The sequence below is a fragment of the Penicillium verrucosum genome (assembly GCF_028828655.1).
Source record: "Penicillium verrucosum strain IBT 35672 chromosome Unknown utg000003l_segment0_segment0, whole genome shotgun sequence".
In the NCBI taxonomy this organism is placed as follows: domain Eukaryota; kingdom Fungi; phylum Ascomycota; class Eurotiomycetes; order Eurotiales; family Aspergillaceae; genus Penicillium; species Penicillium verrucosum.
Genome location: NW_026643212.1, coordinates 2,102,665 through 2,118,409, shown reverse-complemented (window position 1 = coordinate 2,118,409; position 15,745 = coordinate 2,102,665). Strand labels below are relative to the sequence as shown.

The 15,745-nt window shown below is 49.8% G+C and overlaps 7 protein-coding genes across 7 annotated transcripts; 4 read left to right on the top strand and 3 right to left on the bottom strand.

The window, feature by feature from the left end:
* Positions 1–73: 73 nt before the first annotated feature.
* Positions 74–2,858, top strand: N7516_008482 (putative quinate pathway repressor protein QutR; the record flags this gene model as incomplete). Its single annotated transcript, XM_057221201.1, has 2 exons — positions 74–2,536; positions 2,604–2,858. The coding sequence occupies 2 exons, from the start codon at positions 74–76 to the stop codon at positions 2,856–2,858; spliced, it is 2,718 nt and encodes a 905-aa protein (XP_057071473.1).
* Positions 2,859–4,220: 1,362 nt separating this feature from the next.
* Positions 4,221–5,546, top strand: N7516_008481 (inositol monophosphatase family protein; the record flags this gene model as incomplete). Its single annotated transcript, XM_057221200.1, has 6 exons — positions 4,221–4,407; positions 4,472–4,523; positions 4,578–4,666; positions 4,763–5,198; positions 5,252–5,383; positions 5,438–5,546. 6 exons carry the CDS (start codon positions 4,221–4,223, stop codon positions 5,544–5,546), a joined length of 1,005 nt encoding a protein of 334 aa, XP_057071472.1.
* A 197-nt stretch (positions 5,547–5,743) lies between these two features.
* On the bottom strand, positions 5,744–6,799 carry N7516_008480 (shikimate dehydrogenase family protein; the record flags this gene model as incomplete). Its single annotated transcript, XM_057221199.1, has 1 exon — positions 5,744–6,799. The coding sequence occupies one exon, from the start codon at positions 6,797–6,799 to the stop codon at positions 5,744–5,746; it is 1,056 nt and encodes a 351-aa protein (XP_057071471.1).
* Positions 6,800–9,211: 2,412 nt separating this feature from the next.
* Positions 9,212–11,041, top strand: N7516_008479 (sugar porter family MFS transporter; the record flags this gene model as incomplete). Its single annotated transcript, XM_057221198.1, has 4 exons — positions 9,212–9,748; positions 9,815–10,219; positions 10,291–10,599; positions 10,658–11,041. The coding sequence occupies 4 exons, from the start codon at positions 9,212–9,214 to the stop codon at positions 11,039–11,041; spliced, it is 1,635 nt and encodes a 544-aa protein (XP_057071470.1).
* Positions 11,042–11,348: 307 nt separating this feature from the next.
* Positions 11,349–12,461, bottom strand: N7516_008478 (Gfo/Idh/MocA family protein; the record flags this gene model as incomplete). The annotated part of the gene is made up of 1 exon (XM_057221197.1): positions 11,349–12,461. One exon carries the CDS (start codon positions 12,459–12,461, stop codon positions 11,349–11,351), a length of 1,113 nt encoding a protein of 370 aa, XP_057071469.1.
* A 676-nt stretch (positions 12,462–13,137) lies between these two features.
* On the top strand, positions 13,138–14,223 carry N7516_008477 (sugar phosphate isomerase/epimerase family protein; the record flags this gene model as incomplete). The annotated part of the gene is made up of 1 exon (XM_057221196.1): positions 13,138–14,223. One exon carries the CDS (start codon positions 13,138–13,140, stop codon positions 14,221–14,223), a length of 1,086 nt encoding a protein of 361 aa, XP_057071468.1.
* A 292-nt stretch (positions 14,224–14,515) lies between these two features.
* N7516_008476 (FKBP-type peptidyl-prolyl cis-trans isomerase) lies at positions 14,516–15,264 on the bottom strand (the record flags this gene model as incomplete). Its single annotated transcript, XM_057221195.1, has 6 exons — positions 14,516–14,555; positions 14,606–14,644; positions 14,728–14,748; positions 14,808–14,868; positions 14,979–15,049; positions 15,131–15,264. 6 exons carry the CDS (start codon positions 15,262–15,264, stop codon positions 14,516–14,518), a joined length of 366 nt encoding a protein of 121 aa, XP_057071467.1.
* Positions 15,265–15,745: the final 481 nt, after the last annotated feature.

Sequence of the window (15,745 nt, the reverse complement as noted above, 5' to 3'; positions counted from 1 at the left end):
TCTATCCGTGGTAATGGGTCTTCAGCTACCCTGCTCCTGATCTCATTCCCACACGTGGGTCCCTTGATGCGCCATGTCCATGTTGGTACGCCCACCGAAACGCAAGCTCCACGAGGTCGAGGCTTCGGACAATGGGCCTCGGAAGTACAGCTCGGGCGTCGGACTCTCTCCCACTGTCCAGCTTTCATCCCGACCTTCTTCTAGTCAATTGAGTGAATATAGAGAAGCATTCGGAGAGTCGCGTCTGCCCTCGCTAAAAGAATTACAATCGAACCGTGGATCCCCAGTACTGTTTGAAAATGGTCATCTTCAAACGCCACGCGCCTTCAGCCCGAAGGCATCCGTCGTATTGATTGGAATCCGTGGCACAGGAAAGTCAAGTCTGGCGGTCATCCTCGCGGCGACATCTGGACGACGATTGATCGATGCAGACCGCTATTTCCAACAGAGTGTGGGATATTCCCGTGCTGTGTTCAAAAAGGAAAATGATGGATCCGTCTACCGGCAACAAGAGGCGCGGGTGTTTGAATCGATGCTGGCAGATAACCAAGAGGGATGTGTGATTGCGTGTGGGGCCGGGTCGATGGAACGCAACGGCCAAAGACTTCTTAGGGAATTTGCGCAGACACATCCGGTTATTCATGTTATTCGAGATCCTGAGAGCATCCAGTCGTATCTCAAAGCGTGGGATACGCAAAAGGTGCGACATTTCCTTGAATTATCAGGCCCGATATATCGAGGATGTTCGAACCTGGAGTTTTTCAATCTGTCAGAGGCCAGAAGTGAGGATCTATCCAATGATAGCGGCGACAATTCACCACCGACGCACCGAACAGAGCCTAGGCCACATACTCCTATTCCGTTTTTAACGCTGAAACGAGTTCAGCGTGACTTTCTCCGCTTCATTGCCTTTATCACCGGTGACATTGTAGAACTTAACAGCCAGCATGCATCTTTCCCGCTGTCGCTGTTGCCTGTGGAATCTCGTATGTACACATCGGCAGTCTCAGTGCCGTTTTCCAAGGTGTGTGAGAGGGGCGTGGATATTGAGCAGCTGGAATTCACTGCCGATGCCTTCGAACTGGCAGTCGACGTAACGGGCTCTCCTGGCCAGCCAGGCCTCAGCTCAAGTCTTGCGGACAGTATCAGCCAGGCGGTAGCACTGATTCGCCGCAACATCATTGTGCCGTTGATTTACCACGTGGAGAGCTATACCACCTCTACAGGATCTCTGTCTCCTAGTCAGGTTCCCGTGAGATGTACCGATGAAGCCTACTTAAACCTCGTCCGACATGGCCTGCGGCTCTCTACCGGTTTCCTCACCGTAGACCTCACTCGTGATGACAATATTATTTCCCAGATCATCTTTGCAAGTGGGCGAACCAGGATCATTGGACATTTCGAAGCCTTCCATCCTCTGCCGGGGGGCTGGGATGGCGATGAGTATATGAAAGTTTATGAGCGGGCCAAGAGCCTTGGGTGCGATATAGTCCGAGTGTGCCAACCAGCTGAGACACCTGAAGACAACCTCGCGGTGCAAAGATTTCGCCATCGCATCCAAAGCCTGCCTGTTGCTGGTCTTTCTCTGATCGCCTATAATACCGGTCCTCTTGGTCGCATATCTCGTTGCTTCAACCCTATCCTCTCCCCAGTCACACATCCGTCCCTAGTAACAGAAGTTCCAACTCATCTACGATCATACATCACAGCCCACGAAGTGCAGAACGCGCTTTATAGCTCATTTGCCTTGGACCCGATGCAATTTTTCGTCTTTGGCGCCAACACAACATATAGTATGTCGCCTGCGATGCACAACACTGCTTTTAGAGTATGTGGTTTGCCGCACAATTACTCTATTCACCAATCACCTACTCTGCGAGGGCTAAATGACCTTGTGGAAAATCAATATTTCGGTGGATCAAGTGTCAGCCTTCCGTACAAAACAGAGTGTATTCCTCTTCTCCACTCAATGTCTGCGCATGCCCGAGCTATCGGTGCCGTCAATACCCTCATCCCAATTCGCAACCTCTATGACCTGGATGACACCCGTCTTCAAGAATCTTCAATCTTTCTTCAAAAGAGCCGTGCTGGCCCTATCAAGGGCCTTCATGGTGACAACACCGATTGGATCGGCATCTGCAATTGTATTCGGCGCGGCTTGTCTCCGGCAAATGCGGTTCGCTTGTCATCCACAGGCCTTGTCATAGGATCTGGCGGGATGGCCCGCGCTGCAATTTACTCCATGATCCATCTTGGTGTACAAAATATCTTTGTCTACAACCGTACACTGGCCAATGCGGAGAGACTGGCCCACCACTACAACCGACAAGATCTCCACTCAAAAGAGGCCGGCGGGTCTGGCCGTCCCACAGTTCGCATTATTGCTTCATTATCCGATCCCTGGCCGGTAGATTTCAAACAGCCCACGATTGTTGTCTCGGGAATTCCGGCCCATAGTATTGGCGGCGAGCCAGCACCCAACTTCCGTCTGCCAGCACAGTGGCTAGAAAGCCCGACAGGTGGCGTCGTTGTTGATGTAAGTTTACATATCTCTTTTTACCAGTCTGAAAAGATGACCTTTTATTCCTAACCAATGTTTATAGCTGGCATACAAGCCCCTCAATACCCCTCTCATGAAACAAACACGAGCTCTATCCCATCGTGGTTGGGTAGCCCTGGATGGCCTTGATGTTCTGCCCGAGCAAGGTTTCGCTCAGTTCGAGCTGTTCACTGGCCGTCGCGCACCCCGGCGTGTTATGCGGAGCATTGTGCTTCAAGAGTACAAAGATGACGAAGGAAATAATGACCACGAAGCGATACAAGACAGGTTACAGCAAATGGATGGACAACCGACTTGAATATCGCCACCTGCTCTTATGCATGATGATCAATTGCATCGGGTGGTGACATTGCCCAGTGACACTACGGCCGTCGATCAACCTGTGGGGGACCTGGTGCCTGCCAATCAAGCTATCTACGCCTCTATGTCCGTCAACCAGCCTCCTTGCACTGCCGTGCCTGACAATTCGCCATGCCGTCGGTGGTCAGTTTGTGGGGGGTGGCGGAGGTGATGGTACACGTAGACGGACACGATATAGGGCCGAGCGCAGGGCGAACCTGGTGATTTCCGGCTTGCTTTCCCAGCGGGAAAGGAGACCAGCGTCCATACTATTATCGTCGGTGCGATTTGTCGGCTAGTTCGTTAGCTGCGCATAGAATTCCCTGGGCTTGGGGACTGTTTAAGATCTTCAGGCCTTCTCTGAGGGAGTAAGCCTTGTGGAATATTTGATCTTTCGCATTCACTGATGATGTCGGGTCTGAACTACCCGACGGAGACTCGGACGGGGTCTGTCCCAGACGTCCACTTTACCTTGGTCTTGTTTGGAGCGGCTGCGTCGGTGGTCGGAGACTGAATGTGGGCCAGAGCCTGCCGTTTGGAAGGAACCTTGGAACGTCCATGATATCGATTATTACGTGCATTTTGTGACCATCGGGGTTTGCATGGGCCGCTGGTCCTTTATACCCTAACTGCCCTTTATGGCTTTACATAGTTAGTTAGGAGAGCAATGCATCCTTCTTGTCAGCTTCCACAACAAAAACGGTCTAGATTTCTTAGACGATACTCCAACCCAGCAAATCATTGCAATCGAAAAGTTGAAGGCCGAATTCGACAGGCACATCCTCTCGCCCAAACTATCGCAATACATGTGGGCTCATAAAATTCCGCAGTACCTCTTCGCCTAGACCGAAACAGACCTTGGTCTCTTGCTAGGTGTTCCAGTGACGGTGGTATGAACGTGTAATCTGCCATTTCCGCGCCATCATTCTCAGCAATCCCAATTCTATAGGCTTGGCTTTGCAAAAATGAACAATCTAAGGGTGTCAAAAGTTACAAATAGAAAAGGCCTCTGCACAGTTTATGCTCTTTACCACCTTTGTATATATCTAAGACATCGCATCTAAAAAGAACATCTGAGGACACATTGTAGGGTTCTTACATAGTATAACATCCCTAATAGAAACACAAAGTGGGGAAACATCTCAACAACCACAACTTTGGAACCTCGAAACTCCCGTCGGCTAGTGGCGGTTATTTTTGAACCTCCAATTTTCACCGGATGACTCAAAAGGAATTAACCTACCTCTTCAACATTGGGATATTTCCTTGCATTTCCCTATATTGACATATTGACATACCATCCCCATTAACCCTTTACACCATGGCCGTTGGACCCTTCTCTCAAGATGAGCTGGATGAGATATACGTTTTCTCAATAGAACTGGCCCGCAAGGCAGGCAAGATGCTCATGGAGCGCGTCGAGCAGCGGATCTCAGGTGCAAATGGCTCCTCCAACGCCTTCGAGGAGAAAGAAAATGCAGTAGACATTGTGACCCAGACTGACGAAGGTAAGGGCGCGCAGCTGATAACTAAGACATATCAGACATTGTTGCTAATAGTTTTACTTGACAGACGTCGAAGTATTCATTCGGAGTGCCCTCGAGACAAGATACCCATCTCACAAGTTAGTATTTTTACTACAATACACTCACTGACAAGAAAACTAACAGATCTCTAGATTTCTCGGCGAGGAGGCATATGCCAAAGGCCAATCGCGTGATTACCTCATTGACGAACAACCAACATGGTGCATCGACCCATTAGACGGTAAATCAGAACCTTCAGCACCATGACCGATTGGACTGTTCATGGTTCCAAACTGGCGTCGCAAGAAACCCAACTAATAACCCCACCCACCCCCAGGAACCGTAAACTACACGCATATTTTCCCCATGTTCTGTGTCTCAATCGGCTTCATCGTGGAACACAAGCCAATAATTGGCGTAATCTATGCCCCCTTCACTGATCAACTCTGGTCTTCCTGCAGCGGGCGCGGGGCCTGGCTAAACGAAACTCGCCGCCTTCCGCTCATCCACAACCCAACCCCGCCTATGCCTGCCAATGCCCCTTCACAATGTATCTTTTCTTGCGAATGGGGTAAAGATCGTCGCGATATTCCAGATGGAAATATGCAGCGCAAGATTGAGAGTTTTGTTAATATGGCTGCGGAGGTGGGTAGTCGGAATGGGAGAGGTGGTATGGTGCATGGTATGCGCAGTTTGGGCAGCGCGACGCTTGACCTCGCGTATGTTGCTATGGGATCTTTTGATATTTGGTGGGAAGGAGGTTGCTGGGAATGGTAAATTTTGCTTTTTTATATCCCAGTCAGTATTTTGATGCTGACTATTACAGGGATATCGCTGCTGGTGCCGCTATTCTGTTGGAGGCTGGTGGACTTATGACTACTGCTAACCCTCCAGAGGATGTGGATTCGGCGCCCATCGAGGATGTTCGACTCGGCAGCAGATTGTACTTGGCTATTAGGTAAGTTTGAATTGTTTCCCTTATGTCTGATTTTGCTAATTAATGGCATTTCAGACCCGCTGGCCCATCCGCTACTGAGACAGGCCGTGAAACACAAGAGCGAACAGTACGGGAAGTCTGGCGCCGAGTCCGTAACCTGGAATATTCACGCCCTGGAGCCTGAATGGTTTCATGACGGTTTGGTTCTATTTATACTGCGATGTCTCATATTTACATATTGACTTGATGGTGGATGCAAAGCGAAATGTATGTCAAAATCAAAGACGCCATCCATTTATATATAGACAATGCAACTAGCGACTAATCTGCGCTCTATACAATGATTAAAACATAATCGAAACATTATCGTAAAAAATGTAATCACAGGCTAGACTTCGCAGATCCCCGTTCCGCAATGGTCTTAGCAACAAGATCCTTAACCTCCTGCACAAGACCAGGGGTACCGATAACATCCTTTCCAGTCCAAAGACGGGCTTGCTCCAGACCCTGCCAGATCAGAGCCTCAGAGCCGAGGATGACCTTCCACCCACCAGCAGAAGCCAGGTGAGCGATCTCAGTCCAGGGCGTGGGGTGGTAGCACATTTCCAGAATGACACCCTGCTGCTTATCCGCATCGACAGCAGTACCCAAGAAAGCCTGGATAATGGCACGAGCGCGCAGTTCTTCAGGAGACTTCGGGGGGTAGTTGGGAATACCGGAGACGATAGCCGCGGGGGACTCGAGACGGGCAGCCTCAGCGGGATCGGTGACGGGGATAAGAGGAGCCTGGGCATTGGGGTCAGGATTGCGGAAATGGTCTTCCTCGAGGATGGCGGCGACCTCTGCGGCATCGCGGTTGACGACATAGATGCGACTGGAGCCGAGCCAGCGGCGCATAACGTAGATGGCGGTGCGGGCAGTGCCGCCACCGCCGATGATGAGCGCAGGCCGGCCGCGGAAGCGTGATGGGTCAGGTGCGTTCTGTGTGAGGGCTTCCCGGATGCCGTCGCAGTCAGTGTTGGTGCCGACGTACTGCCGCTGACCGGTTGTTGGGTCGTCGCGGAGGAATATGGTGTTGCAGGCGCCGGCTTGGCGGGCGTGCTCGGTGAGATCGTCCAGGTATGGCATGATTGCGACCTTGTGAGGCATCGTTACGGACGAGCCGACGAACTTGGGATTGGACTTGATCGATGCTAGATATTTCTCAATCGGTGGCGACCGTGTGTACGGGGGAGGGTATGTCTCTGATGTGCCACACACACTGGATAGGGGGAGTTGGGTCCAGTTGAGACCGAGCGCATTGTAGACTGTCTGGTGTAGAGGTGGGGAGAGAGAGTTCAGAAGAGGGTGGCCGTACAGATAGGCTACGCCATCGCGGTTGGAGGGGATGGCGATGGGCTCTTCTGGTGGTGTTTGGTTGATTTCTGTGACGGACATGATGAATTGTCTATAATAATCTGCTTGGATATGCAGATCTTGGGGAGGGAGATGTTATAATGTTATAAGAGGAAATTCGAAATTCAGACGGAAAATACTTAGTCTCACTATACGTGCGAGGTACAATGGATATTCCCTCTGCCGGGTGGGGCTTTCCCTTTTTAGGTTAGCTGCTGCCGCTTTTACAAAAGTCAGACTTCAATATATTTTAGTTCGGGGAAAGGTTGAACCGAGGCAGTTATTCTGGGCTGCATTCCAAATTTGCTTACGAGAACATTATGGAAAAAGAATAAACTCACAATTGCTTAGGCTGAAGCAACAGGATGAAGCAAAAGGGCTTGAGCACAACCCCGGCCTCGCTTGGACTGCATCGTACATCGTCAATTCGCAGCTGTCCGCATGTTGACCGCTGGGCAAATTAAGCCGTCACTGACATAATTGCTTCGGGTTAGATTTGAATATTTGACGAAGAAACACGACATGAGCTTGATGCACAGTGACAAGATCGTGGGGCTCAAATTGACTGGGAAACGGCTGGCTTCTTTGGCTGGAACACGGCTAGACAAGTTCATCGTACGGTTAGACCGCTTGATTCTTCATTTTGTAAAAATTTATATGACCAAGATGTCCCTAATTCTTGAGAGATAATTGATGTGTACTTTGGGATATCTCAACACTGAAGAAATCTAGACGAAGAAATGTTTTGTCGAAGGAAGGCTTGGTTAACCGGAAGTTGAGTATACGCCACATCCGATGAGCATCGAGGTAGTAAGGAAAAGTAGCTGTGACTTTTCAAATATAGAACATGGAGATAAACAGATTAAATTAACTAAATAACTACGTCTTTCCTACACATGTGCCTCTTACGGGATTATCAACTTCAATCGTAATGTTAGTCCATTATTAGAGAACAAGTTAAGACTCAACTGGTTAGACTGGCTAGTTAGATTCTGTTGTTCTATCTATATCTGAAGGGCTTATTATGTATTATTAAATTCTTTATATAGCGAGGTTAATCGGAGTGGGTTAGGGTGGATAGGGGCGTGCTCAACTTTACCTAGTGAGCCGGAAACGACAATAGGTAGGCATAAAACGAATGGGGAAAGTTGAAGAATTAGTATAGGGAAACTAGTATGGACGATGTAGACGTAGTGGACTCTGTGAAAAAGCGATGAGCCGCCGGATTGAGAAATAATTTGTTCTTCCACCTCTCCTACTCTCCTCAACCAATGTCATTGCCTACCTTAATAGGGAAATGACTGTAATTGCATCATGGATTTGTTGATTTAGGTAAACATAATCCATGAGATGATCATTGGCTTAGCCGCAAATTCGATGCTTCATTGTCAACTCTACGCCACTAAAGCACATCTGCCGGGCTGAATGATTTCCCACTAACAACCACCCATACCGCAAGGGGAACTAGTCACGGCACGCAGGAAACTCTACGGAGTACAGAGGTCAATAAAAAGACTACGGCTATTATGAATGATAACCGATAAATTCCCCGGCAGTGAGTGGCCAACGGAGACCTCACAGCGGCTACGAAGCACGCTTCTCCCTAAGCCGGGGAAAAGGCTTTTCCCCGCCACCCAATATGTGCAGCAATCTATCATTGGCCGTTTTTCCCCCTCCCCCGTTATTCATGGCTCCATTTCAATTGATCCAATCAAACCAATTGCCATTCGCTATTTCACACCAAGGTCTGGATCGTGCACTGCATTGTCTCTGGGGTACCCCAGGAAAATTGAGCTGACAATGCACGCTGTCGCGGGATACTGGAAACCCGCTGGGGAAGTATCCACTTCTTCAAGCGGCATCGGATCCCCACAATCCAATGCCTTTAGGCGAATGATCTCAACTTGACAGACTTGGCTGCCCAGTAGAGTTTGCATATCCCACTGAGCCCAATTTCATTCCTGGGGGCAAGCCACACATGAGAGGTGCCAAGAGGCAAAAGCAATTGTCCTCCACGCGTGAAGAAGAAACTTAGAGTATTCGTTTTGCCGCGCCTTGGCTTTTCTTCATTTTTGCAGGAAATTTCGACTGTCTGTGCTATACCTTTCTTTCTCCGACTCCGCATCCCCACGAATTCTTCCCCTTTTCCAATCCCCGGATTCTCTCCGTTTTTCCAAGGGCAAATCGACAGTCCGGGGCTCAATCCTATTTAGACCTTGACTATCCTCCCTAGTCTGTTCTAGAAAAACGTGGCGAGGACTTTCTTTTTGGTTTCGTCTTACCTTTCTTCCCTTGCACCTGCACCTGCATCTCATATATACCTTCATACGTGGTGATCGTCCTTCCTAGGACGGATACATCACTGCCTCTCTGCACCTAGCATTGGGGATCAAGATCATCTGGTCACAGAGTCTTGCGATTCTTCTTTTTCTTCTTCTATAACAAACCGCCACCATGTCTATCCTGAAGCTGGTCGAGGACCGGCCGACGCCTAGCGTGGTCTACAACTGGAAAATCTATCTTCTGGCAGCAGTGGCCTCATGCACATCCTGTATGATTGGATACGACAGTGCTTTCATCGGAACTACGCTCTCTCTTGACTCCTTCAAGAGCGAGTTCAACTTCAACAACATGTCTGACTCTACCAGTAACCTGATCAGCGCCAACATCGTCTCCTGCTACCAGGCTGGTGCCTTCTTCGGTGCCTTCTTCGCATATCCCATTGGTCACTTCTGGGGTCGTAGGATTGGCCTATTGGCCGCTGGTTTGATTTTCACTCTCGGTGCCGGCCTGATGCTTGGTGCTAATGGCGACCGAGGACTTGGCCTCCTTTACGGTGGTCGCGTTCTCGCTGGTATTGGTGTCGGAGCAGGCTCTAACATCACCCCGATCTACATCTCCGAATTGTCTCCTCCGGCTATTCGTGGTAGATTGGTTGGTGTGTATGAGCTGGGCTGGCAGATAGGCGGTCTTGTGGGATTCTGGATCAACGTATGTTTTTCGTTGTCGCTTTTTTTTGACTTGTCTTGTCTGTGGATGCTAACAAAATATCAATAGTTCGGTGTCGACGAGACTATGGAACCGAGCCACAAGCAATGGCTCATTCCTTTTGCTGTTCAGTTAATTCCTTCTGGTCTCTTGCTTATCGGTGGCTACTTCATCCGGGAATCGCCTCGTTGGCTCTTTGGACGCGGTCGCCGTGAGGAGGCAATCAAAAATCTTTGCTGGATCCGCCAATTGCCTGAGGACGATATCTATATGATCGAGGAAATTGGTGCCATTGACCAAGCTCTTGAGGAACAGCGCCGTAGTATTGGCGTTGGTTTCTGGAAACCCTTTAAGGCCGCCGGAACCAACAAGAAGGTCATGTGGCGTCTGTTCCTCGGAAGTGCGCTGTTCTTCTGGCAGAACGGATCTGGCATCAATGCCATCAATTATTACAGTCCGACTGTCTTCAAATCGGTAAGTCGCATCTTGTGGCGAATCCATCCATGGAGGTGAGCATCGATGACTGATGCTAACAATGCTTCTAGATTGGTGTTAAGGGTAACAACACTAGTCTGTTCACCACTGGAATCTTCGGTGTAGTGAAGACTGTGGTGACTTTCATTTGGCTGCTTTGGCTGATTGACCACGTTGGTCGCCGTAACCTGTTGTTGATTGGTGCAGCAGGTGGTTCCGTCTGTTTGTGGATTGTCGGCGCGTACATCAAGATAGCCGAACCCGAAAAGAACAACAGTGACTCCTTGAGCGGCGGTGGTATCGCAGCTATGTTCTTCTTCTACCTGTGGACGGTCTTCTATACACCAACTTGGAACGGTACCCCCTGGGTCCTCAACTCGGTAAGAATTCCCAAATTCGAAACTCCAGGCATTGGAACATTGCTAACAGCGTCTGTAGGAGATGTTCGACCCTAACATGCGTTCCCTGGCACAGGCCTGCGCTGCCGCCTCCAACTGGCTCTGGAACTTCCTCATCTCGCGCTTCACTCCGCAGATGTTCACGGCCATGGGATACGGTGTATACTTCTTCTTCGCATCATTGATGATGTGCTCCATCGTCTTCGTGTACTTCCTCATCCCCGAAACCAAGGGTGTTCCTCTTGAGAGCATGGATCAGCTATTCGACATCAGGCCCGTGTGGCATGCCCATGGGCAGATGGTCGCCCAGCTGCGTGACGATGAAGAGAGGTTCCGCAACGACGTTGAGGCTGCCGGCATTAACATAGGCAAGGTGCGCCCTGAGCAAGTCGAGGATAGTGCAGCTCAGCCAAAGTACACTTGAACAATGCGATGGTGAATCCTTTCGGTATTGGTGTTCTTCGTGCCGTGGTCGTACATCTTATTGTGATTTTATTGTCGGATGAGGCGCAGACTCATCCGAATGAGTTCTGGTTGCACATCTGATCTGTGTGTACTAGGGCTGCCTGGTTTATATACACTTCGCTAAACGAGTGCAAAGAAGCAAATGACCCAATGAATATACCCCTTTGTGTCTTTTCACCTGTGCTTTTCGATATATCGTAAGGGGATCAAATATACGCCCCCGCCTCATAGATCATTATATCTAGTAAAATCATATTAGTATGTAGCTAGTTGTTCGGCTTCGCCAATAAGTCAACATCAATATCCACAGGCTGACCTGACCGCATAGCCCTCTGAACAGCTTCACAAACAATCAAAGCACGCAAACCTTCCTCGCCAGTACAGCTAGGAATAGCGTCCCCATTGATAACATGAACAAAATGCGCAAGTTGAAGGTCAAAAGGTGCCTTATCATCTGGAAGTGGAAACCGCTCAACAGTAAATGGTGAATTCCAGCTTTTCTCAGGGCTAGCATCATAACTCCAACGGGTCAGGTCCGGCACACTGAACGAAGCATCCGAGCCAAAGATGCGATAGAAATCGGAGTCACTACCGGTCGTCGACCGCGGGATGAGTGGGTTCTCCCCGGTGCCAGTCTCGAAGTTATGCGGCGACGGCGTCGCATCACAGACCAGAAATGTGCCCACAACACCCGATGCAAAGCGCAGCGTTAGGGCAGCGCCTTCGTCGGCATTATGTGGTGGGCTTGGGCGCTGCGGCAGGGTACTCTCTGCTGTCACGCGAACAATAGGCCCGAAGAAGTGGTGCATGAGATCAATGTCGTGAACGAGGTTAATAGGAATGACGCCGCCTCCGCGCTCGTTCGATGCGCGCCAGTCTGTTGGCGGGGCGAAGTATGTATCCGGCTTAAACAAGGTCCACAGACCGTTGATAGCAATAGGGCGACCGAGAGATCCAGCATCCAGGACGGCCTTCGTGGCTCGAACGTAGGGGTTGAAGCGGCGGTGATGACCGACGAGAAGCTTGAGGTGGGCACGCTCTGGAGCTTGCGCGAACTCCAGTAGGGAGCGGCCGGTTTCCAGGGTATCACTCACGGGCTTTTCGAGGAGGACGTGGACCCCGCCTGCAAGGAGCTCCTTTGCGACTGGGACGTGCATGTGGTTTGGTGTGCAGACGATTGCTGCGTCGGGCCGGTGGGGAGATGCAAGTAGTGAGGCGACGAAGGCGTAGTAGTTGGTTTTGAGACTAGATGCAATTGCTTCGCCAGTCGGCACTGGGTCAACGAGAGCAATTAGCTCTGTTGAGGGGTTTAAGATTACAGATTGTGCGTGACGAGGGCCAATGAGGCCTGCGCCAATAATGGCAACTTTGACGGCCATAGTGATTTTATGGTCAAGGTCAAATCCAAATTTTGGTTCTGAAAGAATTGAATTAATTCAATGATCTTGCAACTTGCATTGCTCAAGAGGAGAATTCAATCTGGTGACTTTCGTATGCCTGTTAGTTGTGGAAGGTGTGTCATTGCCCCGGACTTTGAGCAAGACTGACGATTCGGCCCCGATTCTCCGGATATGTCTGGACCGATACGGAAAAGACATTGCCGGGTACCTACGGCTATTTTGTTTCCAAGGACGGAGAAAGCATTTCCAATGAAGCAAAACTCCGCGATGTGGGAACTGTGGAGTGGTCGTGTACGTCGTGGAGAGGAAGTGGAACTGGCGGGAGAACGAAAAAGGGGTAGCGTTTACCCGGCCATGTGATTTGCCTCTTATCAGGTTCGGCCTCGTCATCAACACACGAATCACAGCAGACCAGGGAAAACGTTCAGTCATGGAGGGTTGCAGGGGATAACGTTTTGTCGCAATCGTTTTACTACTTTTGATACCCTAGAAAACCCCTAATATCGTGGGTTGTCCACCTTGAAGACATTCTCTCACCCTGAATATCTCTCCATCTGGAAACTCTATTAAAAAACATAGAAAGCCTCCACCCAAACCTCCTCTGAATGTTATAATATCGACATAGAAAAGCAGACCACATTCATATAACTTTCAAATGGCTTTCAACCTCCCCGGTATCGCTTCGATGTCCCTAGGTCGGCCATGGGTACACGACCTACCCGGCAAGCTGATGCAAGCCGCAGACCACGGCTTCAAGGGTATTGAACTCTTCTTCGACGATCTAGACTGCTACGCGCAGCGGGTATTTGACGGTGATCACCACGAAGCCGCACGGTCAACACGGCTGATGTGCAAGCGCTTGGGCCTGACCATTATCTGTCTGCAGCCATTTTCCATGTATGAGGGCCTCATCGACCGCACCGAGTCAGACCGGCTCATCAATGAGAAGCTCCCTAAATGGTTCACCCTAGCGCGGGCGCTGGGCACAGACATGATCCAGGTTCCGTCCAACTTCCTAGGCCCAGACCCAAAGACCGGTGCTGCTCGCACTACTGGCGACCGCACTGTCATTGTTCGTGACCTCCAACGTCTGGCTGACTTGGGCGCCGGCGCTGGATTCCGGTTTGTCTACGAGGCCCTCTGCTGGGGTGATCATATTGATACCTGGGAGGCCTCGTGGGAAGTGGTTCGCGATGTCGACCGTCGCAACTTTGGTCTTTGTCTTGATTCCTTCAATATCGCCGGTCGTGTATATGCCGACCCTGCTGCCCCTTCAGGTTGCACACCTAATGCGGCTGCGGAATTGGCTGCTTCGTTGGAGCGTCTACGCACTGCCAGCATCGATCCTGCCAAAATTTTCTATGTCCAGCTTGTTGACGGTGAGCGTCTTTCCGCTCCGTTGGATGAAAAGCATTCTTTCCATGTTGCCGGGCAGCCGGTCCGCATGAACTGGTCCCGAAATGCACGTCTATTTCCCCTCGAGGAGTCGCGTGGAGGTTATCTGCCCATTGTGGATATTGCTCGTGTCTTCTTCGAAGATCTCGGATTCCGCGGCTGGGTTTCCCTTGAACTCTTCAGCCGAACCCTCGGCGAGACCGATCCGTTTGTTCCCGCCGATCACGCTCGCCGTGGTATCGACTCATATAACAAAATGGCTCGTATCTTGCGCTGGGATGAGCCTACCGATAGCGTCTTAGTGCCAACGCTGGTGCCTGAATCACCTGTTCAACACCGCCTCTAGGTGGTCGATCCATCATTCTGTATAGCATATGAACCTGTACATACATCTCTTAACGACTTTTGACGATTTTTATTGTTTAACATACCGCAGATATACTCGATTGACAGGGCGAGCATTCCAAGGGTTGACTAGGCTCGATCACCTATATGCTTTACTAGGTATTGACATTCTACAATGAACCGCAATTCAAATAAGGTTGAGTTCGTATAATAAAGTCGCAAAGTGGACAATATGGCAGTGGATGTAGCTGAAAATGTCATGCTTGTCTAGTCTGCTCCATTAGATTGCTTATTCAGGCGCTCTTGTTGTTGATTTTAAGAAGCTCGACCTCGCTGCAAAACAGTTAGTTCCCCGATATTATTCTCCAGTTGCAGAGACTTACAATAGCAGAGTAGAGCCTGCAGGAATCTTGCCAGCCGCCCTGTGTAGAAAAATGTTAGAACACTCAGCTGCCGGATGATACGGCGTATGTAGTATTCGCCTGTGTGTCTAGTGTTCACTTACTTGTCACCGTAGCCGTAGTCCCTGAGAAATAATGTTAGTAGTGCTCCAATTGTCTCTTGTACCATGTGGACTTTACTCACGGTGAAATGGTCAAGGTTGCCTTCTCTCCCAGGGTCATCTGCAGGACACCCTCATCCCAACCTAACCAGACAGATAGTATTAGCATCTAATGTGACAAGGCAAGGGGTTCGGTTCAACCATTGCAGATATGAATGATTCCACTAAGATGCAAAAATAAGAGGATAGGATACCTTTGATGACCTGTCCAACGCCAATCTGAACATTGAAAACGCCACGTCCAGGGGTTCTGGAACTATCGAATCTGTTGGCATAGATAATTAGTATATAAAATATTCAAGGCATAAGCTAAATGGCTCTAGGGTATGGCAGTCAGCCGGCTTACTGCTTGCCCTGGAAGCCCTTGTTGGCCTTCTTAGCATCGTAGATCCATCCCGTGTAGTGGATGGAGACCTTATCACCCGCAGCAGGCGAGTCAGAGCCGTTACCACGAGTGATAATCTTTCTTTCGACACCCATATTGAATTCTGGTTCCGTAGTAGACGTTTAGGCGAAAAGAAAGGAGAGATATGAAAGAAGTGAGGATCGAGGGGCAACGCTGATTCGTAATTTTTTAAAAGTGGGGAGAAAGCGGGAGCGGCGAATGATCTCCGGAGATGATGTACAATGCGTGGATTTCGAGTGAACATCTTGCATTATACTGGCATTCCAAAGATACGCTCATGGATTACAGCGTCAGTTATTTGTTCTTAGCGGCTTGAGTTGGTTGGCTTCAATATTCCCCCGCCTCCTCTCGAGAGCCCCCCGCACCTTTACAACTATTTGCGACCTAGGGGTGGGTACCTTTCATTTTGGACCTTGCTGGACTCAATTTCAGTTCTTTTATACTTTCTAGAGCCCCCAATCCACTCAGCACGTTGTTTCCCGACTTCGTCGCTGCGTCATAGAGGTTTATAACCCCCCCCTCGTCTAGTTGTAGACGACCGCTCGGCCGACTTCA